This window comes from Salvelinus sp. IW2-2015, unplaced genomic scaffold (genome assembly GCF_002910315.2).
Source record: "Salvelinus sp. IW2-2015 unplaced genomic scaffold, ASM291031v2 Un_scaffold2001, whole genome shotgun sequence".
NCBI classification, from domain to species: Eukaryota; Metazoa; Chordata; class Actinopteri; order Salmoniformes; family Salmonidae; genus Salvelinus; species Salvelinus sp. IW2-2015.
The window spans coordinates 26086-39043 of NW_019943351.1; the positions used below are offsets into that span (position 1 = coordinate 26086).

Sequence of the window (12958 nt, forward strand, 5' to 3'; positions counted from 1 at the left end):
GCCTAAAAAATGGGTCACCGTGACTCTTGACGTTGCTGGATGCAGGCCTCACTTGCTCTGTTGCCAGTGAATTAATGATTCAGAAATCCGTGGGCAAATGTGTTGTTTTATTGAAAGTGTACGGCAAAATTAGCTATTTTTGACAAAAGTACTATCGGTTTTGAGTCAGAAATCTGTACTTTTCCACCTAAAACATTTGCAATTATTTTATATAATTATTTTAAGTAGCCTACTGCCACAGCAGCGGAGATGGGTAACAACTTTTTTTCAGCGGAGATGTGAGCACAGCGTTACACATTCGTTATACAAAGTAAACAACAACCTTCAAATAAGCCTGACGACTAAATACTCGCTTGGCCCGGTATTGAAGCTGGCTGTGTCCGAGTTGAGGGTGAAGACCGCAGCAGTGGCTAACTGACTACTAGCTAGTAGCTAGTTATCTGGCTAGCTTCTGATTGGGGTTACGGTTCTAAAGTATAAAAAAATAGCAGGTCCGTACCACATTGGGTGAGGCGGAATGTAGGAATGTATATTCAGTTCCTAGATGGAAAGTGAAATTAAAATATATACGAAATGTATACGAAAAATACGAAGACTATTTACACGGGACAAGACAAGACAAAGACACGTCCGACTGCTACGCCATCTTGGATTGCGCCCACAGAAATTCCGATGTCCTGGAAAAAAATGCTGTATTCCAAAAACGAATTAGAGAATCACCCCTGTTCCAGCTGGACCAAATGGACAGTTATCTAATGAGTAAGTAGCTAAACGTATCTTTGATGAATGAACTCTTATCATATACTGTACCTCAATGTGAGGGACCGTTAGTGGGTTTATGTTTTCACATTAGCCCAAAAGACTATATAGCCTATGTTTATTTATCACAATGTTTTTGGACATTCTATTCTCCAATGTGACACAATGTATAGTTTCTCAACCCCTCCTTCCTTAAAAACATAGAACAGCTAACTCGCTACTAGCTAGCAGCGGCCCGCTAGCTTTCTAGAGTACATCGGACTGTTAGCTTAATAGGCCCATCGGACAATTTCTTTGGCCACTATACCTAGTTTGCCAATCGGCCTGGTTTACCACACGGAACCCTGCTGATCCGTCCTCTGAACCGGAACCCCAACAGAGCTAGCCAGCTAACTAGCTACTAGCTAGTAGTCAGCTAGCCACTGCTAGTGGTCATCAGCTACTTCTAGCTCGGACAACTCTCGCCAGTCTGCACAACGCGACTCAAACCAGAGCAAATCGGACTTATTTTTCTCCATATTCACCTGGATCATCGCAGTTAGCTAGCTGCTATTTGAGTGGCCCCTCCTGGGTAACGTCTCTGTCCCGAAGCAAGAACCAATTAGCCTGGAGCTAGCCTTGCTAGGCACATCTCCCGGCTAGCCAAAGAGGTCCATCAGCCACTCCTTGGGCTACAATACCTATTTTGCCAACTGGCCTGGACCCCAGCCGACCCATCACGACTTGACCACCGACATGATTCGCTCGGTTTTCTCAACTGGCTCCGCCGTCGCGACGTCCCCTGAATGCCCATCCGCTAGCCTGCTAGCCGCGGCCCGCTAACTGTCCAGAGCACATCGGACTGTTAGCTTAAGAGGCCCATTGGACAAATTCTTTGGCCACTATACCTACTTTGCCAATTGGCCTGGTTTACCACACGGAGCCCTGCTGATCCGTCTGCCGACGTAATCAGCACGAGGGGGCCACATCAGACTTTATTCCGTCGCGACGTCACTCCAAGGCCCTTCTGCTAGCTTGCTATCCCCGGCCCGCTAGCTGCCTGAAGCCACTCACTGGACTCCTACGACCATTGCTGTTTTGGTTGGTAATTATTGCCTTATTTCGCTGTAGAGCCTCTAACCCTGCTCAATACGCCTTATTTAACACTTTAGTTCCACCTACCACACATGCGGTGACATCACCTGGTTTAAATTATATTTCTAGAGACAATATCTCTTTCATCGTCACTCCATGCACAGGTTTACCCTCACTGTATTCACATCCTACCATACCTTTGTCTGTACATTATGCCTTGAACCTATTCTACCGTGCCCAGAAATGTGCTCCTTTTACTCTCTGTTCTGAAAGTACTAGACGACCAGTTACTTTAGCCGTACCCTTATCCTACTCCTCCTCTGTTCCTCTGGTGATGTGGAGGTTAATCCAGGCCCTGCAGTGCCTAGCTCCACTCCCATTCCCCAGGCGCTATCATTTGTTGACTTCTGTAACCATAAAAGCCTTGGTTTCATGCAAGTTAACATTAGAAGCCTCCTCCCTAAGTTAGTTTTATTCACTGCCCTAGCACACTCTGCCAACCCGGATGTCTGAATCCTGACTCAGGAAGACCACTAAAAACCCTGAAATTTCCATCCCTAACTATAAAATTTTCCGACAAAATAGAACTGCCAAAGGGGGCGGTGTTGCAATCTACTGCAGAGATAGCCTGCAGAGTTCTGTCTTACTATCCAGGTCTGTACCCAAACAATTCGAGCTTCTACTTTTAAAAATCCACCTTTCCAAAAACAAGTCTCTCACCGTTGCCGCTTGCTATAGACCACCCTCTGCCCCCAGCTGTGCCCTGGACACCATATGGGAACTGATTGCCCCCCATCTATCTTCAGAGCTCGTGCTGCTAGGTGACCTAAACTGGGACATGCTTAACACACCGGCCATCCTACAATCTAAGCTTGATGCCCTCAATCTCACACAAATTATCAATGAACCCACCAGGTACAACCCTAAAACCATAAACACAGGCACCCTCATAGATATCATCATAATCAACTTGCCCTCCAAATATACCTCTGCTGTTTTCAACCAAGATCTCAGCGATCACTGCCTCATTGCCTGCGGTCAAACGACCACCCCTCATCACTGTCAAACGCTCCCTAAAATACTTCAGCGAGCAGGCCTTTCTAAATCGACCTGGCCCGGGTATCATGGAAGGATGTTGACCTCATCCCGTCAGTAGAGGATGCCTGGTCATTCTTTAAAAGTGCCTTCCTCACCATCTTAAATAAGCATGCCCCTTTCAAAAAATGTTGAGCCAGGAACAGATATAGCCCATGGTTCTCTCTAGACCTGACTGCCCTTGACCAGCACAAAAACATCCTGTGGCATTCTGCATTAGAATCGAATAGCCCCCGTGATATGCAACTTTTCAGGGAAGTTAGGAACCAATATACACAGGCAGTTAGGAAAGCTAAGGCTAGCTTTTTCTAGCAGAAATTTGCATCCTGTAGCACAAACTCAAAAAGGTTCTGGGACACTGTAAAGTCCATGGAGAATAAGAGCACCTCCTCCCAGCTGCCGACTGCACTGAGGCTAGGAAACACTGTCACCACCAATAAATCCACTATAATTGAGAATTTGGCTGGCCATGCTTTCCACCTGGCTACCTCTACCCCGGTCAACAGCCCTGCACTACCCACAGCAACTCGCCCAAGCCCCCCCCCCATTTCTCCTTCACCCAAATCCAGATAGCTGATGTCCTGAAAGACCTGCAAAATCTGTACCCCTACAAATCAGCCGGGCTAGACAATCTGGACCCTCTCTTTTTAAAATTATCTGCCGAAATTTTTGCAACCCCTATTACTAGTCTGTTCAACCTCTCTTTCGTATCGTCTGAAATTACCAAAGATTGGAAAGCTGCCGCGGTCATCCCCCTCTTCAAAGGGGGAGACACTCTAGACCCTAACTGCTACAGACCTATATCCCACCGTACCTTCTCCGCTATGCAATCCGGTTTCAGAGCTGGCCATGGGTGCACCTCAGCCACGCTCAAGGTCCTAAACGATATCATAACCGCCATCGATAAGAGACATTACTGTGCAGCCGTATTCATCGACCTGGCCAAGGCTTTCGACTCTGTCAATCACCACATTCTTTTCGGCAGACTCAACAGCCTTGGTTTCTCAAATGACTGCCTCGCCTGGTTTACCAACTACGTCTCTGATAAAGTTCAGTGTGTCAAATCGGAGGGCCTGTTGTCCGGACTTCTGGCAGTCTCTATGGGGGTGCCACAATCCAATCCAAAATTAAATCTAGAATCGGTTTCCTATTTCGCAACAAAGCATCCTTCACTCATGCTGCCAAACATACCCTCGTAAAACTGACCATCCTACCGATCCTCGACTTCGGAGATGTCATTTATAAAATATCCTCCAACACGCTACTCAACAAATTGGATGCAGTCTATCACAGTGCCATCCGTTTTGTCACCAAAGCCCCATATACTACCCACCACTGTGACCTGTATGCTCTCGTCGCTTCATACTCGTGGCACCCCCCTGTGGCAACCCTGTGGCACCCCCATAGAGACTGCCAGAAGTCCGGACAACAGGCCCTCCGATTTGACACACTGAACTTTATCAGAGAAGTAGTTGGTAAACCAGGCGAGGCAGTCATTTGAGAAACCAAGGCTGTTGAGTCTGCCGAAAAGAATGTGGTGATTGACAGAGTCGAAAGCCTTGGCCAGGTCGATGAATACGGCTGCACAGTAATGTCTCTTATCGATGGCGGTTATGATATCGTTTAGGACCTTGAGCGTGGCTGAGGTGCACCCATGGCCAGCTCTGAAACCRGATTGCATAGCGGAGAAGGTACGGTGGGATATAGGTCTGTAGCAGTTAGGGTCTAGAGTGTCTCCCCCTTTGAAGAGGGGGATGACCGCGGCAGCTTTCCAATCTTTGGKAATYTCAGACGATACGAAAGAGAGGTTGAACAGACTAGTAATAGGGGTTGCAAAAATTTCGGCAGATAATTTTAAAAAGAGAGGGTCCAGATTGTCTAGCCCGGCTGATTTGTAGGGGTACAGATTTTGCAGGTCTTTCAGGACATCAGCTATCTGGATTTGGGTGAAGGAGAAATGGGGGGGGGGTTGGGCGAGTTGCTGTGGGTAGTGCAGGGCTGTTGACCGGGGTAGAGGTAGCCAGGTGGAAAGCATGGCCAGCCAAATTCTCAATTATAGTGGATTTATTGGTGGTGACAGTGTTTCCTAGCCTCAGTGCAGTCGGCAGCTTTTGACAAAAACAAAATAATAAAACACACTTCACGGATTTCTGAATCATGAATTCATTGGCAACGAAGCAGAGCGAGGCCTCCATCCAGCAACGTCAGGAGTCACGTGACCTGTTTTTGCCGATGTTTCAGTACAGCACCACAGGGAGAGAGAAGGGGAGAGGGAAAACTCCACTGAACTAGTTTCAATGTATGGAACCACTTGGGAGTTTCTGGATTTTGGGTAAACTTCTTTAAAGTTCGAATTAAAAAGTAGTTTGTTAAATAATAAAAGATTAAGGCGGGAGAGCGCTGTCAGATTTGCATTATTTCTTGGCTTGACGCAGGGAGCCATATGTTAGCCGCTCGCCTGCCCGCCTGCTGCGCTGTTGTGATTAAAGGAAAAGTGTTGGGTCCTCTGTTTGGAAGTCTGGTGACTGTTCTGGCTGTGTTCTCCCACGGCTCCCTGTCTCTGGCTCTCTGGGGGTGCTACCACTGCAGATGTACAGTACAATACCAGACAGTGTGGATGATTTAACTCTCTGTCTGTCTAAGTGTCTGACTCAACTGCTCTGTTCCAATCAGGTCACTTGCTATCTTCCCTGGGCCCATCGTTGAGTTAAGGTGTGTGATGGAATTGGAATCCAGACGGCCTCTGTTTCTGTCTTTGTACTTGAACAAGAAGATTGGAATCAATCCAATACACTAATCGTTGAATTTCTATCGGCAACGTTCTGTAACGTTAGACCTCAGACCTGTGGTCTCACCTTGTTGGGGTGGACGGCTCTCCTCAGGTTCTCCATCCACTTGTCCCTCTCTGATGAAGATCGACAGGAGAAACATTTACTTCCTGTTGAGGTGGTGACCTGAAACCCAGAGAAACACAACACTGTGACTACTGCCCTCCATACATGGGAAACCGATGCAGGATACAAGATATACACAGACTAAAAAGAGAAAACACATTACTACCGTACAATCAATCGTATCTTGATTTATGAATATTAGACTACACACACTCATTGTTTTGAGAGATAAGGTGTCTGACAGAGGGTTGATGGAGCTGAATGAGGAATCATTGAATAATGCCATTGGGTAAAGCACTCGGTAGTGGTTGGACATGAGAGAGATAAATAAATAAAAAGAGAGGAAGACAGATGGATACAAGAGAGAGGATATGAGAGAAAGAGAGAGTCGTGCGATGAGAGTGATAGCGATAAGTGAAAGTCTCTTCAGTCCACGGTAGAGAGTGGCTGGTTATTTTTACCTTTCAACCTGCTCACAGAAAGAGCTCAGAGTGCTTAGTCACTCTCCTCTCCTCTCAGCACAGTGTCTACTGCCAGCAGGGCTCGTTTTAGAGCCAGGGTCCTGCTGTGTGTGTGTATGGTTACTGGTGCTCACCTCAAGGCAGTGCTCCTGTGGTGTGTGTGTATGTGAGAGGGTGCTCTTAATGAAGAGGGCCTTGCCAGGTGTCTTGTGTGGGTGAATGTTGAAGTGAATGTGTCTCTAGTGTTTATCTCTCTCATGTCAGCAGTATCTTGGCCCAGGATAAAGCACATTGGTCATACAAGCATGTATGTACTTGTGTGTCTGTGTATTTGCAGTACCTGACTTGCGGCGGCAGGTATCCTAGAGGTTAACAGCGTTGGGCCAGCAACCGCAAGGTCAATGGGCCGAATCCCTGACCCAACTAGGTGTGGAAAAATATCTGTCGATGTGCACTTGAGCTGGGTAATTTACCCTAATTGCTCCTGTAAGTCGCTCTGGATAATTGTTTTTTTTTTTTTTTTGTACCTTTATTTAACCAGGCAAGCCAGTCTGAATGTAAAACTGTAAACGTAGTAGTTGGCCCTAGATGCTGTGAGTGCATGTGTGTGTGTTTGCTTGTGTGTGTGTGTTTGCTTGTGTGTGTGTGTTCGCGCACTTAAAAGGATACTGTGAGATTCTGGCAATTTTATACTTTTCCAAAGTCAGATAAACGTGTGGATACTATTTGTATGTCTCTGTGTGTAGTATGAAGGAAGTTAGAGGTAGTTTTGCGATGCTAACAAGTGTTAGCGCAATGACTAGAAGTCTACAGGTACGGTAGCATATGATCGCAGTATCTCTTTAATGTACGTGTGTGTCTGTGTGTGTGTGTATGCCCTTCTATGTCTGTGCTCCTCCTCACCTGGAAGCAGTAGTCCTGTCCGAGGATGGAGCTGTGAACAGGTTTGATGAGCACCTCGTCCTCCATACTGAGGTCTAGGGCCTCCACAGCACTACTGGGGCTGAGCAACGACTCGTGGCTGCGAGACTCCTTCAGCCTCGGCATCAGATTAGAACTGGAGAGAGCGGGATGGGGAGAGGGTGAGTTAGTTAACACGCAGGGGGATAGGTGTGTGTGTGTGAGAGAGAAAGAGAGAGCGAGATGTGTAAGAAAAGAGAGAGACATGGGACGCTCCATCAGTCCTCGGCTCAACACTACATGTACTGCTCATTTTCTCAAATCAACACATGCTTCCCAAAACTTTCACACACACGTTTGCCATCACATTCAGCTAGCGTGTTTTCAGACCCTGTCACTCAGAGCAATCTCTCTTTCTTTATCTCTGATAGACAAGAACAATATATTGTACTGTTGTTCCCTAAAACAGACTCCCTATACCTCTCCAACTACATTCTGTTTGATCCTATTTTCTATCTACTGTAACAGAGTGAAATGTTCTAAAGAAAAGCATTGTCATTCACAGGAGACACAACTCATTTCTTGTCTTCTGTTGTCAGAAGGAGAATGTCAATTTTCCTGAATTGTTTGGCAGACTGTTTGTTTCTCGAAGAAAAACACTATATATGCAAATTGTTGGATGAGGAACTGTAGGCTCATTGTGATAGGGCCAATTGTTTAATGCTTGCATTGTTTTACGGAGCTCAGTAATGTGTGCTGTTACACTGAGAATATGGTACACACACACACACACACACACACACACACACACACACACACACACACACACACACACACACACGACACCCACCCACACACAGGTACTAAGAGAGAGGAGTTTTGGTGGGTGAAGACATTCTTGAGTTTACTAGCAGTTATAAATATTTGGGTCTTTTTTATGCCCTTTCTATACGGCACATCAGCCCTGGCCGACTCAGCAAGTAGAGCTCCTGGGGGAGTTCTAGGAGAAACAAAACCACTGAAAGATATTGATTATGCCACGTATTCCAGACTGTATCAGACAGTTGTGTCCTGTTCTGGACTATTCAGCAGGAGTGTGGGGTGCTAAGAGGTATCTCAAAAACAAACATGTCCATAACAGAGCAGTACGTTACTTTTTAGACATCCACAAGTTTGCACCTATACTGGCAATACCTGGGGACATGGGCTGGAAACCATGTGAGGTGAGATGGAAAAGGCGTGTATGGTGAGACTGGACTAGACAGTTGGATATGCGAATTGCCAGAGTAGCCAGCAATGTTTTTCAATGGGATCTATCTAAAAGGCAACTGCCTTTTCCAACAGTCTGACTGTGATTTGTACAAAAACCAAATTAATTTCGACATGGACACTATTCAAAAACAACTGATAATGAAATATGGAAAAAAATGGGTGGAGGAGATTAATCAAAACCTCAAATTGAGAACCTTTTGTTAAGGGTGAATGTGTGTGTGAGAGATATATTATGTATAACCTACCTAAAAGCAAAATATTGATATGTGCACAGGTAAGATCAATGATATTGCCTCAGTGTATTGAAACAGGTAAGATCAAGGATATTGCCTCAGTGTATTGAAACAGGTAAGATCAGGGATATTGCCTCAGCGTATTGAAACAGGTAAGATCAGAGATATTGCCTCAGTGTATTGAAACAGGTAAGATCAGGGATATTGCCTCAGTGTATGAAACAGGTAAGATCAGGGATATTGCTTCTGTGTATTGAAACAGGTAAGATCAGGGATATTGCCTCAGTGTATTGAAACAGGTAAGATCAGGGATATTGCCTCAGCGTATTGAAACAGGTAAGATCAGGGATATTGCCTCGATCTTACCTGTTTCAATACCGACTGCAGGCAATCCGTCCTCCGGAGGTCTTACCTGTTTCAACCTTCACAGAGGCAATACCTGGATTCTTACCTGTTTCAATACACAGAGGCAAATATCCCTGATCTTACCTTGTTTCAATACACTAGGCAATATCCCTGATCTACACCTGTTTCAATACACAGAGGCAATATCCCTGATCTTACTGTTTCAATACACTGAGGCAATATCCCTGATCCTTACCTGTTTCAATACACTTAGGCAATATCCCTGATCTTACCTGTTCAATACAGCGAGGGCAATATCCCTGATCTTACCTGTTTCAAATACGCAAGGCAATATCCCTTGATCTTACCTGTTTCAATACCTGAGGCAAATATCCCTGATCTTACCTGTTTCAATACACAGAGGCAATATCCCTGACTTACCTGTTTCAATACACAGAGGCAATATCCCTGATCTTACCTGTTTCAATACACAGGCAATATCCCTGATCTTACCTGTTTCAATAGCACAGGAGGCAATATCCCTGATCTTACTGTTTCAATACACTGAGGCAATATCCCTGATCTTACCTGTTCTTTCAAATATCACAAAGCTGAGCCAATATCCCTGATCTTACCTGTCTTCAATACAGGACTGAGGCAATATCCTTGATCTTACCTGTTTTCAATACCTGACGAGGCAATATCCCTGATCTTACCTGTTTCAATACACGCTGAGGCATATCCTGATCTTACCTGTTTCAATACACAGAAGCAATATCCCTGATCTTACCTGTTTCATCACTACGAGGCAATACCTGATCTTACCTGTTTCAATACACTGAGGCAATATCTCTGATCTTACCTGATTCAATACGCTGAGGCAATATCCCTGATCTTACTGTTCAATACACTGAGGCAATATCCTTGATCTTACCTTTTTTCAATACACTGAGAGCATATATCATTGATCTTACCTGTCACATATCAATATTTTGCTTTTAGGAGGTTATACATACATCATACTCTCACACACACATTCACCCTTAACAAAAGTTCTCAATTTGAGGTTTTTGATTAACATCTCCACCCCATTTTTTCCATATTTCATTATCAGTGTGTTTTGAATAGTGTCCATGTCGAAATTTGAATTTGGTTTTGTACCAAATACACAGTCAGGACGTTTGGAAAAGGCAGTGCTCCGTTTTAGACATAGATCCTCATTCGAAAACATTGCTGGCTACCTTCTGGCCAAATCTCGCGATATCCAACGCTGTCTAGTCCAGTCTCCCACCATACACGACCTTTTCCAATCTCACCTCACGATGGCGTTCAGCCTCCATGTTCCCAGGTATTGCCAGTATAGGTGCAAACTTGTGGATTGTCTAAAAGAGTACGTACTGCTCTGTTATGGACATGTTTGTTTGGAGATACCTCTTAGCACCCCACACTCCTGCTGAATAGTCCAGAACAGGACACACTGTCTGATACAGTCTGGAATACGTGCATAATCATATCTTTTCAGTGGTTTTGTTCCCTAGAACTCCCCAGGAGCTCTACTTGCTGAGTCGGCCAGGGCTGATGCCCGTATAGAAAGGCAATAAAAAAGACCCAAATATTATAACTGCTAGTACACTCAAGAATGGTCTTCACACACCAAAACTCCTCTCTTAGTACCTGTGTGTGTGTGGTGTGGTGTTGGTGTGTGTGGTGGTGTCTGTGTGTGTGTGGTGGTGTGTGGTGTGGTTGTGTGGTGTGGTGGTTGTGTGTGTGTGGTGTGTGTGTGGTGTGTTGTGTGTGTGGTGTGTGTGTGTGTGTGTGTGTGTGTACCATATTCCAGTGTAACAGCACACATCCGAGCTCCGTAAACAAGCAAGCATAAACAATTGGCCTATCACAATGAGCCTACAGTTCCTCATCCAAAATTTGCTATATAGTGTTTCTCTGTCGAGAGAACAAACGTCTGCCAAACAATTCAGGAAATGACATTCTCCTTCTACAACAGAAGACAAGAAATGAGTTGTGTCTCCTGTGAAGACAATGCTTTTCTTTAGAACATTCCACTGTTAACGTAGAATAGAAAATAGGATCAAACAGAATGTAGTTGGAGAGGTAATAGGGATCGTTTTAGGGAACAACAGTACAATAATTGTTCTTGTCTATCAGAGATAAAGAAAGAGAGATTGCTCTGAGTGACAGGGTCTGAAAACACCTAGCTGAATGTGATGGCAAAACTGTGTTGTGAAAGTTTTGGGAAGCATGTGTTGAATTTGAGAAAAATGAGCAGTACATGTATGGTTGAGCGAGGACTGATGGAGCGTCCCATGCTCTCTCTTCTTACACATCTCTTCGCTCTCGATCTTTCTCCTCACACACACACACCTATCCCCTGCGTGTTACCAACCCACCCTCTCCCATCCGCCTCTCTCCAGTTCTAATCTGATGCCGAGGCTGAAGGAGTCTCGCAGCCACGGTCGTTGCTCAGCCCAGTATGTGCTGGGAGGCCCTAGACCTCAGTATGGAGGACGAGGTGCTCATCAAACTGTTCACAGCTCCATCCTCGGAAGGACACTGCTCAGGTGAGGAGGAGCACAGACTAGAAGGGCATACACACACACCAACAGACACCAGCCACGTACATTTAAAGAGATACGCCATATGCTACCGTACCTGTAACTCTAGTCATTGCGCTAACACTTGTTAGATCGCACAAAACTACCTTAACTTCCTTCATACTAACACACAGAGACATACAAATAGTATCCACACGTTGATCTGACTTGGAAAAGTATAAAATGCGCAGAATCTCACAGTATCCTTTTAAGTGCGCGAACACACCACACAAGCAACACACACACAACAAACACACACACATGCACCACAGCATCTAGGGCCAACTACTAGCGTTTACAGTTTTACATTCAGACTGGCTTGCTGGTAAAATAAAGGTACAAAAAAAAAAAAAAACAATTATCCAGAGCGACTTATCAGAGCAATTAGGGTAATTAACCAGCTCAAGTGCACATCGACAGATATTTTTCCACCCTAGTTGGGTCAGGGATTCGGCCATTGACCTTGGCGGTTTGTGGCCCAACGCTGGTTTAAACCCTCTAGGATAACCTGCCGCCGCAAGTCAGGTACTGCAAATACACAGACACACAAAGTACATACATGTTGTATGACAATGTGCTTTATCCTGGGCCAAGATACTGCTGACAGGAGAGAGATAAAACACTAGAGACACATTCACTCAAACTTCACCCACACAAGCCTGGCAAGGCCCTCTTAATTAAGAGCACCCTCACATACACACACACCACAGAGCACTGCCTTGAGTGAGCACAGTAACCATACACACACACAGCAGGACCCTGGCTTAAACGAGCCCTGCTGGCAGAAGACACTGTCTGAGAGGAGAGGAGAGTGGACTAAGCACTCTGAGCTCTTTCGTTGAGCAGGTTGAAAGGTAAAATAACCAGCCACTCTCTACCGGGACTGAAGAGACTTTCACTAATCGCTATCACTCCATCGCACCGACTCTCTCTTCTCTCATACCCTCTCTTCTTGTATCATCTGTCTCCCTCTCTTTTTATTTATTTATTCTCTCTCTGTCCAACCACTACCGAGTGCTTACCCAATGGCATTATTCAAGTGATTCCTCATTCAGCTCCATCAACCTCTGTCAGACACCTTATCTCTCAAAACAATGAGTGGTGTGTAGTCTAATATTCATAAATCAAGATACGATTGATTGTACGGGTAGTAGTGTGTTTTCTTTTTAGTGCTGTGTATATCTGTATCTGCACGGTTCCCATGTATGGAGGGCAGTAGTCACAGTGTTGTGTTTCTCTGGGTTTCAGGTCACAGTACCGTAACCAGGAAGTAATGTTTCTCCTTGATGCTTCGAATCAGAGAGGGACAGCAGTGG

General features: G+C 45.2%; 1 protein-coding gene across 1 annotated transcript in view; it reads right to left on the reverse strand.

Annotated features, from left to right (window-relative positions):
* The window catches only part of LOC112072686 (disabled homolog 2-interacting protein-like), a gene marked incomplete at its 5' end in the record, with an annotated part of 141582 nt that overhangs the window by 24961 nt on the left and 103663 nt on the right, over window positions 1–12958 (reverse strand). Inside the window, 2 exons of the mRNA XM_024140072.2 lie at window positions 5784–5882; window positions 7187–7340. Coding sequence (XP_023995840.2) covers window positions 5784–5882; window positions 7187–7340 — 253 coding nt within the window. The remainder of the gene's footprint in view (window positions 1–5783; window positions 5883–7186; window positions 7341–12958) is intronic.